At 42.9% G+C, this 20,055-nt stretch overlaps 1 protein-coding gene across 1 annotated transcript in view; it reads left to right on the top strand.

Moving 5' to 3' along the window:
* PLAC1 (placenta enriched 1) overlaps window positions 1-11,102 on the top strand; it is a 41,071-nt gene extending 29,969 nt beyond the window's left edge. Inside the window, exon 2 of the mRNA XM_068534171.1 lies at window positions 10,406-11,102. Coding sequence (XP_068390272.1) covers window positions 10,464-11,102 — 639 coding nt within the window. The 5' untranslated portion in view covers window positions 10,406-10,463. The remainder of the gene's footprint in view (window positions 1-10,405) is intronic.
* Window positions 11,103-20,055: the final 8,953 nt, after the last annotated feature.

Genomic DNA, 20,055 nt, shown 5'->3' with positions numbered 1-20,055 from the left:
GCTCTGGGTCAGCCTGCAGCTCATGGAATAAACGTATTCCATCGAAATCAGGAATGACTGCTTGCTCTTAAGAAGTCTAAGATACAAGGAGTGATGAGTGATCTAGAATTATCTTCTCTGAGTGCATCTGAATTTCTGTCTCTCACTTATTGCCTTTTTTTCTCCATTCTTCCTGCTTAAAAAGCTATTAATTTCCTTACCTTCCCATCGTCCTAGACTCTGATCCCCATAAACAATCTGTGCCTCTTTTTTTAATGTCCTCTTTGTTAAACACCTTCCCTGGGTTACTTTCCTAGCGTTGGCAGATACTAGAAAGAAAACTATGGAAGCTCCATGAGCACGGCAGATGCTTCCAATCCTATCTTTGCCGCTTACTAGCTTTGTGTCTTCAGTGAGTTTCCTAACCTATCTGATACTCAATTTCTTCTGCTGTAAAACGTGGCTATTACTACGAGTACCTCCCACACAGGGTCGCTGTGAGGATTCAGTGAGATGCTGCAAGTAAAGCCGCTTAGCCCAACGTCTCAATAAATGTTTGTTTCCTTCCTTCCTTCTTAAGAGGAATTTCAGTTTCTACACCAGGCAGCTGCCTCTGATGGGCAGCCTTGTCTAATGGGTGGAGTCGGTTTCTGTCTTGGTTCCCATAACTTCGGAGTAGAAAGAAAACTTTAAAAAGTGACAGGGGAAGCACAAATGACACACTCAGCTGCTGTCTAACTGGGTCTGCCCTCTCCAGCCCGCGAATACTCCGTCCTTCCTCTTGTCTTTTTCAAATCTTGGGCTATTCTGGAAGGTTCCGTCATTTGCCACCTTAGAGCTACTCTCGGCTTTTTGCAGCTGTGGGAAGCTGCTCAGCTCCCTTGGCTGAGTTTGAGAGTCAATTCTGCCCCCTCTCCTAAATAACCTGGCCGCCAGCACTAACGCAGACCTCACCATGTATCTTGGAGCAGTAGTCCATAGGTCAAACCACTTCAGGGCTTTCCCTTCCTTTCCACAATGATTTGCTCACCATAATATCTTACAATTTTGTATCTGGTGTAAAGGGGGAAGAGAAGCCAGGCAGACTGCTGGGAAGGCCTGAGGCCCAAAGTCTCTCCACCCTTCTGGGCCCCCATTTCCACAGCTTTAACATGTGATGTCTGTCTTTGAGGACCTTACAGGATTGCTGAAAGGATCAAGGGAGATAACAGGAGAGAACACACTCTGTGGGAGGGGTGTCTCTATACAAAGAATAGATATCCAAATTAAAGAAAAAATTTGAGATTTATTGCCATACGTGACTCATATATGTTGAAGCAAACTTTCAAAAATCCTGGGATTCTGCAATTGCTTAGAACGTGGCAAAGAAGCATAAACAGAGAAGAAAAGTTGTTCCTACCAGCCCTTTCTAGGTTAAAGAGAGAATATTTACACTTTTCAGCACTTGCCCTATAGCTGTGGTGCTAGTTCCCAGGAGCAGAGCCCCAGCCTTTGCATTCAGTGCAGGAAGTTCGTAAAGAGGATCCCTAGTGCGGGGCTTTCAGAGATCATGCTGCTTGGAAAGGCCGTGTCAGCCCCCCATCACTTAGAGCTGGACGGTAAGCCCCATTCTGAGTATTTATGTCTGTATTGTGACTCACCCCCCCTTCTCCCCTGGCACCTTGCCCTTGTCATTGTCATGAATATCAGTAAGCGCCAATCACAACAAAAATCTGGCTTAGGGCTCAGGTCCCTGTGAGGCAGTATTGTGTTGTCTCATATATGTCAGGAAGACCTATATACATAGCTGCATGGGGGTGTGTGTGTGTGTGTGTGTGTGTGTTCTCTCCTGCCTGTGTTCATAATATATGCGCTCATTATGACCACATTATGATACACAATTATGACCACATTATGAATTGTGATAATATATTATGAACACATGCATGGGAACACACACGCAGCATTCACTGATAATCAGAGCCTTCAAGACTCTCTAATGTAGCCTCCCACATAGGACAGGAATTCCCTCTCCAGCCACCCTGACAAGTGACCACCCAGACGCTACCGGAAGGCCTGCAGAGAACCGAAGACGCTTAGTTCTACACCGGACTTCTCCGTTCATTTTTGGACAACTTTTAAAGTTAGGAAAATCTTCCAAATGTTACGTTATAATCTCCCTCCCTAACTCCATTCTCCTGCAGGCGTCCAGTACCAGCACCAGCACCCCTTTAGACAGGCTTCTTTCTTTCTAACTTCCTGTCTCCATTCCTGGTTAGTCATCATCTTCCTAATCCCAAATGGATTTAATGTTGTAGCAAGACAGTCAGAACATTCATCGTTTCAAGCTCTTATCTCGGGAAGGAGGCATGTGTGTCTGTTCAAGTTGTTGGAAAAACATATTTATTAGTTTCCTAGGGCTGCTGTACAGAGGACCACAAACTGGGTGGTTATTCTGAGAATAACAGAAATGTATTCTCTCACAGTTCTGGAAGCTAGAAGTCCAAGATCAAAGTGTCAGCAGAGACATGCTCTCTCTCTGACGGCTCTAGGAGAGGATCCTTCTTTGCCTCTTCTAGTTTCTGGTGTTTGCTGAAAATCCTTAGCGTTCTTTGGCTTGTAAATGCATCACTCCAGTCACATGGTTGTCTTCTCCCTGTGACTTCACATCGTCTTCCCTCTGTGTCCAAATTTCTCCTTTTAGTAAGGGCATCAGTCATATTGGATTAGAGGCTCGACCCTTGAATACAATTTCAGAAAAGAGTCCTTTATTCTTTGTTAAGGGGAAGATAGATTGCCAGGGAGGAGAGGCCCTCCTCTTTTTGTTGTTAATGTATATTTTAATAGTATTATATATCACATATGTATATATTATCAGATATAATAATAGGTCAGCCTTTTATATTTATTTTTAACATTATTTATATGCTATATATTTACTTTTAAACATATATACATTATAATAGGCAGATGATGAACTCATGTTCAACCTATTATGTATCTATTTTAACAAAATACTAATTGCATGGAGAAGGTACCAAGCCAATGCTCTGCCCCAAGTATTTTGATATTGCTAAGATAAGGACCTATCACACCCAAAGTCAAGCTTTTGTTATATAAAAGGTACAGATGGCAGAAATGGAGAGTGATATCTGCCAGTGAAATACAATAGCATACGTGGAGATGGGGTCAACTTCAAAGCATTTTGGGGAGCACTCAGGCTGGGGGATGCTGAAACAAAACCTGAAGTTGGTCTGGATCTCTCTCAGTCTGGAGTTGGCAGAGTGGATTGGGCAAGCCTGGCCCAGGGTGAGCCAAGGGTCAATTTGCACTGGGGGAGACTTAACCCATCTTGCCTCCGATTTCCCAGGAACCTCTGGCGTTTTCTGATTTGTGCCTCTGTGCTTGGAACTGGTAGTGGACGTGTAGATGTGCTCTGAGGAGGGACAGACATCCAGCCCGCGATCTGGTTCCTCCTTGTAGCTAAGGGAATCCAGGGCGACTTCAGGGGGCTGTATCCATTTGCCTCAGTCAAGCCAGTGATTCCAGCAAGCCCCTTCTAGGCACCCATGACTCTTCAGTACCTTGTGGACCTGAGACTTCCGGTTCTCATGATGCTGTGTCTCTCAGTTGCCTGGACTTGGGCTGCGTGGGCTTAAGAATTTCTTCTCTCCTCCCATGTAAAGCCAGACCAGAGGAGAGTGGCACCTTGTCTGCTGTCTAGAGGTTGACTTCGTTCAGTTACCTGAGACCATCAGAGTTGGGGTAGCCTGTGAATCTACCGCTAAGTCCAGGTGTGCTGACACTGGTTGTGCTTGGTTGCTTGATGGAAGGAAGGAGGATAGTGACCAGGGTTGGGGAGTTAGCGCAAGGAGGGCTGGCTCCATTTGGAGTGACTGGCTAGGAGCTAATTGAGAGGGCAGTGGGTACCATTGGGCTGGGCCGACATACAGCCCTTGGCATCAGTGAGGTCAGTAGGCAGGCGGGTGGGTAAGTGGGCAGGACTCTTGACAGGGGCCCTACACTTTCTACCAAGAAAAGTTTCACTGCTACCGCAGGCCTTCAACTGGGAGTTTGGGGAAGGAGTGGAGGAGAGATTTAGCCAGTAACTAGACTCAGGCCCTTAGGGACTGGACAAGAACAGTGGAAGGTGGCAATTTCTAGTGGTTCCTTCATCCTTTTATTCAATAAATATTTACTGAGTACTTACCATGTACCAGACACTATGGTAGATCAAGACTCAGCTCCCTGAGGAATTTACAGTCCAAGGATTAAGGGATGGGGAAAAATAGTAAGGATCAGGGCAACAGCAGGAAATAGATTTGGGCTTTCCTTTCTTCTTAGTGTGTGTGTCTATCTACTCGTCCATCTGTCCATCTGTGTGTGTGTGTGTGTGTGTGTGTGTGTGTGTGAGAGAGAGAGAGAGAGAGAGAGAGAGAGAGAGAGAACGATTTGCTCTTCCCACAATGTCCTGGCCTCAGAACAATGCCTCTTTACCTATTGCAATATGCAGGCAAGCCTCCCAAATTGTAAGTTCCCTAACAACGACCAACAGCCTTCCTATCAAAGGAACCTCTTCTAAACCTTTTCTCCCCCTCAGGAGCCAAGATATGGTGAATGGCCTCACTCAGGGTGTACACCCACGCACCAAGTGGCCACATTCTGGGTGGGGCATACACAAGGTAGCTTTGGGCTTGGGAGAGCCACAGATTGGTCAAGTCAGGTAAAAATCAGCCAAACAGGCTGTAAAGTCAACTGTGGCTTGATTTGGACTTAAGCCATCCTTCAGCTGGGGCTGTATACATGCACCTCACTTTAAGAAAACCTGTACCCCCAAATCCCAATTTTGAAAGGGAGAGAAGAATGTGCCTGACCATTTTCGAAAGCCGTCTTGAGCCCTCATTTATTGACACAGGTGTGTCAAAGAGGTGGTGAAGCCCTTGAAGGAGTGTCTGATTCAGTCCTCTGCCTTCTGATGGTAACACCGGAAATCATCTCGGGCGAAGGGGCCTTCCTCTGGTTTGGGCAGCCCTCTGGAGACGACCAATGGGTTAAAAAGGCGGCTGCGCTGCTGCAGATTTGCGAGCTCTGCACAGACACAAACTTACCTTGTCTTTTAAAATGAGGAGGGACTCTGGGGCTTTGTGGCAAAGGGTGTCGTTTTCTGAAAAATCAAACTCAAATAAATTATTAAATTAAAACATAAACTGGATTAGGGGCACACATTGGGGATTTTCCTTACATTTTATGGAAATTATGAAATACATCCCTTCGTTCAACTTTAAAAATTAAACTAATTCAGCTTCTCTGCACGAAAGGGAAGGAGTTCCCATGACCTGATATTTGCCATTTCCATTAAAGTACAGCTTTCTGTATTTATTTGGAAATACTTATGTTCAGTCAGGGTATGGTTTACCCTTGTTGCGTAGCCTGATTATGGTTTGATTTCACATCAGACTCTTCACCTTTTAGTAACCAAATTAATGACCCAGCGAAAACTTCTCTCTCTTACAAGGAGCTTGGATTCTTATTTATTTCGCAACCTTTATTTGTGCAGGAGATGAACCATGACATTTAAACTATGCTTGATAGCTTAACAGATTATAAGAACAAAACCAGATGGCCCAAACAAAAATAATGCTTTGATTGCTTTCAAATTCAATGTCAAAAATTAAAAACAGCTTTCAAAAAGCCTTACCCTTTTTTTTTTTTTCCTGAAATGACTTTGGATCATATATATGTGTATAGACTTTTTCCCCTCCCCCGCAAAACTAAAAGTATATAAACCAAAAATTTAATAGTGATTATTCTGAGATTGAAGAATGTTTTCTTCTTTTTTCTTTTCTATATCTCCCAATTTTTCTACAGTTTTTTCCTACAATTTTTCTACTGAAAAGCAGGAAAAAAAAAAACACTTTTAATGATTACTTTTTAGTTTAATTTGAATGAAATCTTTCCTAGGGTTGAGTCAAGGTGTTTTCCTCAGTTGAGAGAATGGACTTTGTTAAGCATTAGCAGTTCATAATTCTTCTTCCTCGCCAAACGATGAATAACGTGCGGTTACTTTAACACCGTGTTTCACTATGTTGGAAAACGAAACCGGGCCCAGATTTCTTTAGAATGAATGTAAATTCTACAAAAGCAGTAATTTAATTTTCTAACTCACTTTAATGTCCCTTCGACATCATTAGTATAATCACAATCCTCACTTTCTTTGAGAGCAGCGAACCAACTAATTCTTTAAACTTTAAAACTGGGCCTCGATTTTAAAAGGCTCCCAAACCTTGAGATAGTTGGCTGGGCAAAGTCAACATGTGACTATTTGAATTTCTAAACTAAAGGGTCCACAGAGTGTTAGGATTCTTTCTTCTGTTCTTATTTTGTAAAGGAATCTTTATTCCAACTCAGATTCATTTTTCTTCAGATCAGCTGCAAGAGAGTGAACAAATTTTGCTGCAAATCAATGCCCTGACAGTTATATTTCCCTGAGATAATTGCGTACTGCTTTGGAGTTTCCTTTTCCCCTCTGTTTCCTTTTGTTTTGACAACAAGATTCTGGGAAAACAATATACAAATGATAGCTATGCTGTCATGAGTATACTGAATTTTAAAAATAAATAACTGTCGACCCCAAAAGCTTCCAGGAGTCTATAGAGTGAATTCTTTTTCCAAACTGTTCTCAAACCAGATGTGGAAATGTTTAGCTAATCCCCTCCCCATTCCCCACGCAAAGAGTTCGTATGTGTCTCTAACGACATCAGAGGGGATGAGGAGGCAACAATCTGTCTGCTTTCAAGGAGATTTGTGTTACGCGTCTCAATTCACTCACCAACATCACAAAACTAATTTACTTCTCTCTTAAAAAGTATCTTTTTTTTTCTGAGATTAAAAATGCTCTGTGTTTAGACCAATATTCAATCTCTTTCTTGTAAGACATTAAGAAATAGAGTTCATATTCCCAGAATGAAACGTTTCATGTTTTTTTTTTTTTTAAACGTAAAGGATGTATTAAGAATTAGGCTTATTAGGGAATTTTTTTTTTTAAGGGGAAGGAGGAAAACTTTTTAAAAAACTAATGGAAAATGTATATGCATAAACCACATTTAGAAAAACAGAAAGCTACTGTACTCTGTAGCTGCAAGGAAAGCAAACGTTTTGCATCCAGGTGTCATTAGCAGCTCTGGTTTCGCCGGCTTCCCTATAGCTCAGTTCAGGACTGTAGGTACCAAGAGCTGAGCCCTGCTTGGCTATACAAAGGCATCGAAGTTATGAGCTTCGCAAGGATAATTTGCAATCAAGCCAAAATGGGGCTATGGTAATGCAAACCCTGGGACCTGCTTTCTAACAGCCCAGCTGCCTCTGGGAAGCCCGACAGTAGTCCCAGGGTGAGCGCTCCCTTCTCTGCAGTTATTTCTTCCCCAGTCCTCAACTCCCTCAGCTCCCGGGATGCTGGGCTCAGCCCCAACTATGGCTAAAAATACCTCCAGTTTGGCGCAAACTGCACAACCCTCTCTTCTGGCGCCCCCTTCCCATCTCTAGCCCCTCAGCCCTCTTTCTCAGAGCCAACCCTCTCCCTCCCCATCCAAGTCCAAGGTCCTATTCTGCCAACACATCTCAGCTGGATGTTAGAAAAGCCAACTGATTTGATGAATTTACACTGTGTTGTGAATGACTTATAACCATCCCTCAACACACACCCACACACACACACCCACACACACCCTCTACCTTTCCCTGGGAATTGCCAGGCAGCAGGGAAGGGAGGCTGCCCAGTTCTGACGACCTGTGCTCAGCAAAAGGGAGCAACTCCCCAAGAGTGGCGTTGAGCTAGGAGTTAGCAAGCTCATTAGCAAGTGCATTCTGCTCTCCCCTGATCTCCCAACTCCTCCCTCTCACCTTAGAGATGCAGTCTTAAACATGGGTCCCACTGACTTCATTTTTCAGTTTTATCTGAGCTCAAAGGTATGTTGTCACACACAATTATTGCTCCAATCTTGTGGCAATCTCTCCCTGACTACAAGAAAATCAGAGGAAACCGATTCTGTACTGTCTGAGTTTGGAGATTTGTGCTAAATAAACCCCCAAACTCAGTGATGTTACTAAAGCCCTTCCTTCAAGACTGATTCAGTGCAGTGTAATTCAAAAAGTGGCTTTGGGGGTGGGAGTGAGGTAGTCTATGTGCTAAATAAACCCCCAAACTCAGTGATGTTACTAAAGCCCTTCCTTCAAGACTGATCCAATGCAGTGTAATTCAAAAAGTGGCTTTGGGGGTGGGAGTGAGGTAGTCTAAAATGATTCGTTGGGTGACAACTGTAATGTTTCTCAGAGAATTTGGGCTTTTTATAATTCTCTTTGGATTAACCATGAGAAGGAGGAGGAGGGACAATAGGAAAGATGCCCGAGGGATACAGAGGAAGTAGATGGCTAACTCCCTGCACAGGAGCACACCCTTAAACTTGGTGTCAGTTCTGGGGTTTGAACAACAAAATTGGAGTGGAAGGATTGTTTCCCTGACCTATTCCAGGAACTACCTAAAGGGGAGGTTTTTGTTCAGGGCAAATAGGTCCAGGCTGTGAGGTCATGTGAAGGAAGGAGGAAAGAGGGAGAGAGAGGGAGAGAAAGGCACTCCTAAAGCAAGCTCAGGGCAGGGTGGTCTTCCTGAGACCAAGGCAGTAGTGCAGCAGTGATGGAGTGATGATCTCAGCTTCCAGAAGGAACCTCAGCAAATATGCATCATTCCAGAGCAAGTGGTTTGTTTATTTAACTGTTGAGTCATTATCCAAGACCAGCTGGCATCCGAATTAACTCGGTTTTTGTTGTTGTTGTCGTCATCGTCGTATTTTGTTTGTTTGGTTTTTTGGAGGGGTAAGAGGGCTGGGTTTTTCGGTTTGTTGCTGCTGCTGCTGTTTTTCTGTTATTTTTTTTGTTTTTTTTGTTTTTTTTTTGCTTCGTGAAAAACAAAAAAGCAGTCCTAAGAGAGCCATTTCAGAACAAAGAGGCAAGGAAGGAGCCGGGTAGACCTCTTAGGCTTCTCTTTACACCTCACCATCCCCAAGAGAATGAGGAGTCAGTAAGGAGAGAGGGAGAGACAGGGGTACCAACCAGATCAAGGGCTGATGTGAAAACAAAGCACTTCATCCAGGCCACTGCACCTGGCTAGTGGGCTCCTCCGCCATGGTTTCCATTAAAGAAGGCAGCAAATTCATCAGTATCAAAGGAAGAGAAAGAGCTACATTTTTGCAACTGAGGAAGAGGGGAGGAAAGAACTGTCTTGGGATGCTTTTTATTTAGCACAGTGCTGGGCACATAGTAGATGCTCAATAAATATTAGTCAAAGAATGAATTCATTTACGCAAGGATTACTTAATTCAGCAGGGAACAAGAGTAAAACCCTGCATAGACATTTCCTTTGAATTTTTAGGCACTTTTCTATTTGATTTATTTCATTTTCACTTTTAAAATGAAAACTGAGAACAATAGTTGATGATATCCCTGTTCCTTCTTCCTTTGTGCGTACCCCTTCTGAAACTGTTTTAGACACTTGTTCTTAGCATGACTCTTTTCTTCTCATACTGCTCTGCCTGTCACTCTGCAATTTCGCTATTTTGCAAGGTCGTAATGGCTGTTGGTCATAATGGCTTATGATGCTACCGCTGGCATTTATGAAGCATTCATTTGATCATTTTAAGTGAGCCAGTTGGCAAAATTTCAATATTTGGATGTCGGGAATAAACCACAATTTCTTGTTAGGTTTTCATTTAATTAGATCTGTTGCTAACCAAAAAAAGAAGGCAATAGAGAAGAGTTCATTAGTATGGTCTATGGGAGGACACTGGGGCCTTCAGGAGGAAAGTGCTGTCAGCTTGAATTAAACTGTTATCTCCTGTCACCTTATTTAACGTTTGGCATGAAAACTGTTTTGTTTTCTTTTTGGCTGGGGTTGCACACAAAGGAATGCTACTCCTATCGGCGTAGACTCTCATTCTGTATGTGAGGGATTTGTGTTTTATACCAAAACAATATGGTAAAGTCACTTAAAGAAGCGATTGTAGTCATCTAGAAACACATGAATTCCAACAATGACATCAAAATTCAGTTCTCTCTCACAGGGATCTTTTCCTTTGCTTTTTATTCTTTTTTTTTTTCTGCAGTTTTATTGAGGTATAATTGACAAGTAAAATTGGAAGGGATTTAAAGTATACAACGTGCTGATTTGACATACGTTTACATTGTGAAAAAATTTCCCCCATCGAGTTAATTAACACATCCCTCACTTCTCGTGTTTACCTTTTTTCTTTTTAGTGAGAACATTTAAGTTCTACTCTCTTAGCTTCTTTTTTTTTTTTTAAATGCTTTAGGAATGGTCTTTTGTTTTTAGAAAATGATCGTGTTTGAACTTTCAATAGGAAATAAGACGATTTTCCTTTTGTGCTTCTTTGTGCTCTAGAACTCCTCACCAGACAGCTTCCTGTTTCCTGAGAGTCATTACCTGATCCGCTACCGGGATGAAAGTTTTCAAGTTGATAGGAGGGCTAGTCTTCCTCACCTCTGTGTTTTCGGCCTGTTCCGGACAAAATCCGATGACTGTTCTGTGCTCCATAGACTGGTTCATAGTCACCGTACACCCCTTCATGTTGAACAACGACGTATATGTGCACTTTCATGAGTTGCACTTGGGACTGGGTTGCCCTGCCAACCATGTTCAGCCCCATGCCTACCAGTTCACCTACCGTGTGATGGAATGTGGCATCAGGGCCAAGGCTGTCTCTCAGGACATGGTTCTCTACAACACCGAGCTGCACTATGCTTCCAAGCATACGTCGTCTAAGTACGTGATCCCAGTGTCCTGCACTGCCCCGCAACGTTCCCCGTGGCTCACGATGCCCTGCGCCAGGAAAGCAGCCAGCGAGGGAGCCATCACAACCCGGGATGGTGAGACGTGCTGTGAGGTGTTCACCTCGTCACAGTCCAGCCGAAGGCCCAACTGTGACTGTCCGCCTTGTGTCTTCAACGAAGAAGGGCAGACCCGGGGCCCATATCACCAAGCAGAGGCTCAGGAGGCCCATCCCGTGCAGTTTTCTTCCTTTGTTAATACTTCTGAGAACTGGTCTCTTCGCCTGGATGATCAGATTGCGTCCATGTGATCCCTAGGTTTGGGGTCTCCAGTTGATGCTCTTTCTAAAATTGGTATATAATATTTACTAATATCAGACAAATAAGTGCTCTCGTGGCCCTCTTATGCGTGCTTTTGAGAAAGAGCAGCCCGTGGTAATTTCATGAACAAAGTTTTTTTCTATTTTTGTATCTTTTTTTTTTCCCCCATTTTTGACCATGCCACCCGGCATGTGGGATCTTAGTTCCCCGACCAGGGATCGAACCCGCGCCGCCTGCAGTGGAAGCTCGAAGTCTTAACCACTGGACTGCCAGGGAAGTCCAGTATCTTTATTAAGAGAAAAAATAAAATCCTGATGGCATAAAAATATCAGTTGGGCGTTTTTATTTCATAAACACACACATAGCTTTTACTATGGGCCAGACACTCTTCTAAGTGCTTTACAAACATTAGTGTCTGGTCCCTTCTTTAGGATGACTTCTCTCTCCTTTAAGGTCCCCCAGCTGAATCCCTCCGTCTGTCTACCCATATCCCTGAGACTCTACACCACTCAACTTAGCACTTAGCCACATAACTTCTTAGTTTGATCCATCACTTTTCTGTATCACTTTTTGTCCACGGAAGGCAGAATTTGCACTAGTGATTTATAATCCACCAGTGGTTCTAGGAATCACTCAACTCACATCCCACCAACTAGATGGTAAGCTCCTGAGGCCAGGGGCTAGATCTTATACTTAGCCACAGACTGATAGCACTCTGAGAAGAGTTTTGTCCCCCGACTTATGTGATCAGAAAATTTTCACCCAAGTCTAGCTATCCATCACTGTTCTCAAAGACTCGGAAAGGGAAGGTAAGTCAGTTCATTCAACAAATATTCACTGGGCGCTACTATATTCTAGGTACTGAGGATATGGCAGTGAATAGAAACTGAGGCTCAGAGAAATCAAGGTCACACAGCTAGTAAACAAATAAATAAGTACACAAAGAGAAAATCAGACAGCGACGAATGCCATGACGAACTTAAAACAAAGCGATATGAGAGAAATTGGAGAAGGAGTCAGAGTGGTCAGGGAAAGCTGCTGAGAATTTGCCATTTGAACTGCATCTTGAATGTGAAAAAGGAGCCAGCCCTGGGATGATCTGAGGGAGACCATTCCAAATAGTAGAAGCATCTCATTGAATCCTCACTACAGCCCTGAGAGAAATACTCTTACTATATCCATTTTACAAATAAGGAAACTGAGTCACAGAATGATTAAGAAACTTGCCCAAGGTCACACATTTATTAAGAAGCAGACAATGTTAGCACAATGTACATGATAATATACACAAAGGATTACAGTAGACATTAGTAATTTAGTCATTGTCTTAGTCTGTTTGGGCTGCTATAACAAAGTACCAGAGACTAGGTGGCTTATAAACAACAGAAATTTACTTCTCATGATTCTGGGAGCTAGAAATTCGAGATCAGGGAGCCAGTATGGTCAGGTTATGGTGAGAGCCCTCTTCCAGGTTGTAGACTACATGCGTCCTCACATGATGGATAGAAAGCAAAAGAGGTCTCTGGGGCCTCTTTTATAAGGGCACTGATCCCATTCATGAGGGCTCCACCTTCATGACCTAATCACCTCCCAAGGGCCACACCTCCTAATACTACCACATTGGGCGGTTAGGATTTCAACATAGAAATTGGGGGGAGGGGCACAAGCATCCAGTCTATTGCAGTCATGGTAGTTGAAGAAGCACAGCTGTTCATTTAAAAATCTCATGCCCCTTCTTGAGGAAAACTAGGTAATAATCCCTGAAAACAATGTATTCATTCAACAAACATTTATTGCACTCATCCTATGTTCCAGGCATTATGTTAGATGCTGAGCATGCAATGGTGAACAAGACTAACATGGTCTAATCAGGAAGAGACAAGTAAACAAGCCTAGGGAGCTAGAGGCTATTCTAGCCCAGAGAATGGGTCTGTTCAGAGACCTGAGGACTGGGGCTGCGGCCATCAGAGAAACCACAAGTAGTTTAATCCAATACAATTGGGGTGGGGGGCAGTTGACAGTGGTGAGAGATGGGGCTAGAGAAGTAGCAGTAAACAAGACTGTACAAGAGAACGAGCACTGCCCTTCCCCATCTTCTCTTCAGAAGCTTATGGATTATTAAACACTAAAACACATATAAATAACTTAGCAAACAATCAATACTAGACATAATAGACCTGGACTACCACGTGCAAGTTGTGCACTTGACAACTGCAAAGGGGCAGTATTCATGGAGACACCACCCCGGGGTTGTGCAACGTATCAGCCTTAAAGGAGACTCAAAACCTACATGGTAATGATAGTTGTTACCACGTGCCAGACACATTACATACATGACTTTATTTAATTCTCACAACAGCTCTGCAAGATAGAAATTATTTTCTCTGTTTTATAGATGAGGAACCTGAGGCTCAGAGAAATTGAGGCCGGACAGTTAATACGTAACATCACTGGGATTCAAACCCAGGTTGGACTAGCTCCAAAATGCACTTTCCTCCCCTACGCTCAACACTCCCTCCCAGAGAAGAGAAGCTTCCACTTGGGTTGGAAGATCCAGGAAGATTTCCTGGTAGAGGGGGGCAGTGATCTCACTCTTAGAAGATGAGGAGGAGCTGGCTAAGCAGAGAAGAGGAAGAAGGGCATCCTCTGTGAGCGTAAGTACTGGCACAGGGCGTGGAAGTGCACTGTTGATGGGAGGACACCTAGGGGGTTAGTGCTCTAAGCTAGGTGAGAGGAGATGAGAAGAGCAGATGGGGGAAGGCATAGAAGTGTAGGAAGAGATGAAAATGAGAATGATTTCAAGTGAAGAACAACAAGACTTCATTCATTTTAGCCTATAAAATTGTTAAATGTCTATAGAAACCCCATTCCTGGTCAAGAGATAAACTGAGTCGTGCAAGCAAATTTGGAGTGTGAAAGACTCCAGACCCTAGAGCAGAGAGGACAGGCTTCATGGAGGGCATGAGACTGGAGCTAAGTCCTGATCTGTCTGACGGGATATAGGTGAAAAAGAAGAGATTGAATCAAAGAAGTTGTCACCATTTAGAGCCCTAGAAGCTCAGAACACATGGTCAGTTCTGGCTTTAAGTAAGGAAACTGCAATGAGGGTAGAGGATAGGGGTGAAGATGAGTCCAGGTTGGACATGTTGAGTTGGAGCTGATGATAGTGTCATCCAAGTGAATATGTCCAGGAATTAGCTTAAGAAATTGAACTTCCTTGAGCTGGAGCTCAAGTAAGGGGTGTAAGAGACAATTACTGGGAGATAAAGCCTTGGAAAGATGACATGAATCCAGGCAATTAGAACCAGAGAATCAAAATTCCCTAACATTCAATCTTCAAGGCACGCTTATGAAAAAAAGAAGAGACAACAAAGGAGACAGAAGAGAAGCGATCAAGAGATGGAAGAAGTATGACTCGTGGGATTCTAGTGGGGGGAGAGCTGGGTGGGCTAGATTTTCCAGTGCAACAGATAAGTCAAGATGGAGTAGGCCTAGGCATCATGGAATTGGGGGCCTTTGAACTAGACCTTAAATAAGAGAGAGAATTTCATCAGATGAAGATGAAGGGCAAGGGCATTCTAGGCAAAGGAATCAGCAAGAACAAAGATGCAAAGCAATATTGTGGTCGAGAATCATATTTTGCCTGGGTAAACGTCTCAGTATAGTTAGGCAAAAATTTTTTTCAGAATTCCAGAGTAATCCGCACTTGACTTGGACGTGTCATTACTCAGTCAAAGTGTACTTCAACCGTTTCACTTCCATGTTTGATCTTCTCCACCTGATCGTGTGCTTCCTGAGCATGGGAGACCCTCTCCTATTTGTTTGTTCCTCTGTGTTGCCTTTCTCTTATATAGTACTTGGTGAAGGTATTCCGTAGGTGCTCAAGCCAGTCGACTGATTGGTACTGAGAAAGGGCCTGGGAGTTCATAAGCATAGGAACCATTCAAAAGATGGGAAGATAAAAATGCTTTAAGAGAAAACTATATTTTGAGTTGGTTAATTTATTTACCTTTTGGAATGCCACTCTGAAAGAGTATTTTCCCCCTTTATTGTGGTAATGTTCATGCCATTTTTAAAGTGACGTGGTTTATAAAAATCTACCACATAGTGTCAATTATATTTGTGGTAATAAGAAATGCTTTATTGCCCTCAAAAGAAACGAGCATTTTCACCTTTCTTTCAATCTCTGGGAAAGCCAAAAATGTCTGAAACCATCTGTTATGATAACTGCTTGTCAAATATTTAAAAATTAGAGCCATAATGTGATTTTTCACTGACAAAAGGAGACTCAAAGTAACACTAAAATTTTTATTCCTATACCCTGAAAACAGCAAACCAGGTTTAAAAAAACTGTGTAAAGTATATATAAATGTCAAGGGCAAAAAGCCTTTTATCCCTAGTTTTCACCAATAGCCCATTTTGGAGATACATGTAAGTACCCCCATCCCTCCATTCCTCCACCAATAATGAAAGCCTGGTCAACCATTAAACTAAACACAGTGTGTTCTCTCTCTCTCTCACACACACACAGGCACACACACTATGTTTATAAGAAATACATTATCAAGGAACAAGTGTTTATTATAAAGGGAAGGCTAACCTACACAGTAACATCCTTTAATTCTTTTCTTTTTCTCTTTTCTTTAAATCCAATTAGTATTAATCCCTATGATTGATCTCTATGATATCCTGTTTAAATTGTAATTATAGTTGTTTATTCCCAAAAAAGAAAGAGAGGGAGAGAGACAGAGACAGAGGGGGAGGGCTTTCAGTCTTGCGATTTTCTACAACTTTTTCAGAAGAAAACAAACGATTTGGTCAGATTTCAGCTTATAAATTTACGTTGGTTATACAATTACAAGACTTTCTGTATTAGCTCTCTATTGCTGAACAACAGATTAGCCCCCAAACAGGACTTCCCTGGTGGCCCAGTGGTTAAGACTCTGTGCTTCTACTGCGGGGGGTTTGATCCCTGGTCAGGGAACTAAGATCCCGCGTGTCACGCGGTATGGCCAAAAAAAAAAAAAAAAAAATTACCCGAAAACAACAACCAGTTATTCTCTGATGGTTTCTGTGGGTCGGGAACCTGGGCACGATGTTGCCGGGTGCCTCTGGCTTGGGGTCTCTGAGGAGGTGCCATCAAGTTGTCGTCTCAAGACCCAACTGGGGTTGGAGACCCCGCTTCTAGGCTCACTCAAGGGGCTGTCAGCAGGAGGCCTCAGTTCCTCTCTGTGGGCCTCTCCATAGGCTGCCTGAGTGTCCTCATGGTAAGGAAGATGGTGATGACGATGAAGATAGGAAGAGGGGAGGGGGGAAGGGAAGGAGGGGAGGGACAGAGTCCAAGTTAGAAGCCACAGGCTTTTTGTATCCCAAACTCAGAAGTGACATCTCACCACTTCTGCCATGTTCTATTTGTTAGAGAAGCGAGTCTGGAGGTAGAGCTCCCACGCGAGGAGAGGGGATTACACAAGGGTGGGAGCGCCAGGAGGTGGGATCACTGGGGACCATCCTAGTGATGACCTTCCATCTGATCATACTGGCAAACTCCACAAATGCGACATTCTTCAATTTATCTGTGTAAATACAATCAGTGGCAGGACACGGACTGGTTGGAAAAATGAATGCTATGTCACTGCCATACCCTTGCCTCTGTCTGTTCTATTTTCCTTCTCTGGGGAAAATAAGTCCTACCAGCTGCAAATTACAGGACTGACTGACTGGTGAAAAGTGTTCCAGAGGAAGCTTCTATTTATTTTTTCTAAGAGGACATTGCTGAAGACATTTAAAGCCAAGGGGAGAAAGTGTAAAAGGTAAATCAAATAATATAAAAGATGATACTGGGTAGAGGTTCTAATGTTACCTGTATTCGTGATCATATAAACTCTTTCAACAATCCTCTAATGGACTGTAATTCAGATCGGACCAACCATCTCCTAATGTAACTCAGAGTAAGGGTGGGGGGTAATCTGTGTCATATGTGTGTATATGCATGTACATTTATATATATATAAATAATATATATGGCATTATTATCCAGCTTCAAAATCGAGGGGCAGGGGGCTTTGCTCATTGATTTATATATATTAGTACTAACACAATGCTTCCCATCACTCACTACTTCCGGTTTTTTTGCTTTGTTCTTATGCAATCCACAACCATCTGGCTTGGCCATTGGTGAAGTTCCTGTAACTTACCTGAAGGGTAATGCATGAAATCAAAGTAGCTCCCAGAATTATTAAACAGCAGGAGCTGAGGGGGCTAACAGGGTCTGAGCAGGTAGTGGATTGCAGGAGGCTTCATAAACAGGTTTCCGGAAGTGAAATGACAGGCGTGCCCTTCCCTGCCTGACTCTGTCAGCGTTCATGTGTAGATGTTCTCTGACAGGTGAGGGGGAATTGCTCTGGGTCAGAGAAATGAATGCTAATACCAGTTTTCAAATGTAAATGAACATTAAAAAAAAATCCCTGCCAGCTGTCTAGAAACTTACCATTTCCCCCTTTGAAGGCACTTATATTCTACAGTTACCAGGAGGAATATTTAAATGACTCAAGTTATTTTCAATGTTATTTTAACTTTGTCACACACACCCTATTACATAAACACCATGCTAATGTAAATTATTCACCTTTTAAAGTTACTTCAAAATTTTTGACTTTTAGCCAAATACCTGTTTCTTTCTATCAAGAATTCTTTTGAGTTGTAAGTCTACAACTTAAATACACACACATCTTTAAAAGTTTATTTTCCAAGTGATGCCCATAGGATATTTATTCTGTTTTCTAAAGTGCATTTACATGACAACTTACTGAAAGAACGCCAGTGTGAGGAGAGGAGAGACAAGTCCTAAAGCCGTAGTGAGACTGGTTTCTTTGGGGTTAGAGAAACCCCAGTCCTCCCCACTACCAAGGGTAGGTCAAGTTGGAACATATTGACCCAAAAGTAAGCCTCAGTGTCATTCTACACCAACTCCCTGTAATAATTTATAGTTTGCAATCAAAATAAAATAATCTCTTCAAAAATCTGGCTTTTATGATCCAAACTACAAATTAATGCTCGTGTTCATTTCATATTTCATCTGCTTAATTTCTGCCCCACTAAGGTACATAGAGAAATCACACTCTTCTGACTATATTCAGAGGCACCTAAGCTCTAAATATGTTGGGATATTTGGGTTACAGCAACTACAGCGAATATTTAAGTTGCCCAAGTTGCTTTCAATGTCGTTTTAACTTCTTGAAAATATTTAATGACAATTTTTTTAAACTGCCCATGAAAAATAACATTCTCCAGTTTGAAGCTCTGCCACCACCCCAAAACGGTTACCCTCAGTCCAGAAGATGTGTATTTCCATTCCTCTGTTCCATCAAATCAGCGCATGATGTTAAATTTCTGGATTCTTTCCATGAACTTTTTGCCTGATATTTACCGGTATTTTAAAACATATTTGTTATGAGTAATGTCACAGGAAATTGATTATCCTTAAAGGCCAGTCAAGTCCGAGTCAGGGGGATATTTTGGTGGCGGCCTGTGTAGGTGTGTGAGAGAGGAAGGAAAGGGGGAGAGACTGGTGGGGAGAGGGAGAAAGAGAAAAGCTGCTGGGGAAAAAAAGTCTAGCACATTGCCTGATACACAGTAGGCATATACGAAGCAGTATTTTTCCATCCGTTCTCTTCCCTAGTAAGAAAACTCACTCCTGTGTGCATGAAGAATAGGATATTCCAATGGTTCAGATCATTGTAGGTTTATCATAGTTTTAGTTTGCAGTTACCAGGTAAGCCAAGTGAATCTGTTGCAAACACTGTTTTCATTACATCACACCCCTCCTCAGGGCCCTTCAAAGACTCCTCACAGTGCTGTAACTAAAATCAAGACTCCTCTGCCTACTTCCATGCCCCCCATAATCTATTTGTCCTAGAGTGGATGGACCTTATTTGTCCAGCTCAATCTCCAACTAATTCCCCAAGAGATAGCCTCTGTCTAGCTGAGTCTATCTCCTTTTAACTCTCCTCTATCTCCAGGTCTCTGAACACACTGCTTCCCCCATTCCATCCAAATTTCACCTTCCCTTCAAGGACCAGCTTGAAACTTAAAAGTATAAAATGATGGTGGTAGTTTTTCAGAGGAGGGTTTCTAGTACTGAGTAGCTAATTTAAAAGTAAATTAATTCCATATTATTAAAGGGGATGCATTTCAAATGTCAATCCCAGACCAACTTGTTAAGCCACCATGTTGGCTTTGGGTTAGACAACCCTGGGCGCCAAGGGCACCAAAGGGCACCTAAGCCAACTGATGAGGATATTGGCCATAAGCTTCACCACCAACACAACTTGACATTCTCCTCACTCCCTCCATTTCCTCCTTTCCCTTCTCAGGTATGCATTTATTCGACAAATATGTATTGGACACCAACTGTTACAAGTAATTGTGCGAAGCACTGAGAAGATATCCATAGACGGGCATGTCCCTACCCTCTAGGAGCTTACTGTCTGCTAGGAAGAGACTCAGAATGGCCAGCTTTATTAATGTGCTGTGGCAGGGCAGGCCAGAGGCAGTTAACTCCAACCTGAGGTCATCTCAGAAGGCTTCAGGGAGGAGACGGCATTTGGACTGGGCCTTGAGGGGTGAGGAAATGAGAAGAACAAACGTCTCCTGCGTGGAAGCATGAAGAAGAAGGTGTGGCTGGAGGAGCGGATCGGAGCCGGGTTGGAGAGGGTTACACTTTTCACTGTGTGATGTTACACTTTTCATCGTGTGATTTTTGTGCCAAGGATTAATATGATAAGAACTGTGTTTTTAGAGCAGAACTTAGGGGACCACAGCAAGAGGGGCCAAACTCAGCTGGGAGATGAGGGGGAGCCTGAGAAGGTTACCTTGGTGACCTAGTGGTGGCAAATTAAGAGTTTGAATTAGAAGATGGATAGTAGGAATGGGGGGAAGGACTTG

Source organism: Eschrichtius robustus, chromosome X, assembly GCF_028021215.1.
Source record: "Eschrichtius robustus isolate mEscRob2 chromosome X, mEscRob2.pri, whole genome shotgun sequence".
Lineage (NCBI taxonomy): Eukaryota > Metazoa > Chordata > Mammalia > Artiodactyla > Eschrichtiidae > Eschrichtius > Eschrichtius robustus.
The sequence above is the reverse complement of the archived record's forward strand: the minus strand, read 5'-3'. Positions and strand labels throughout refer to the sequence as shown.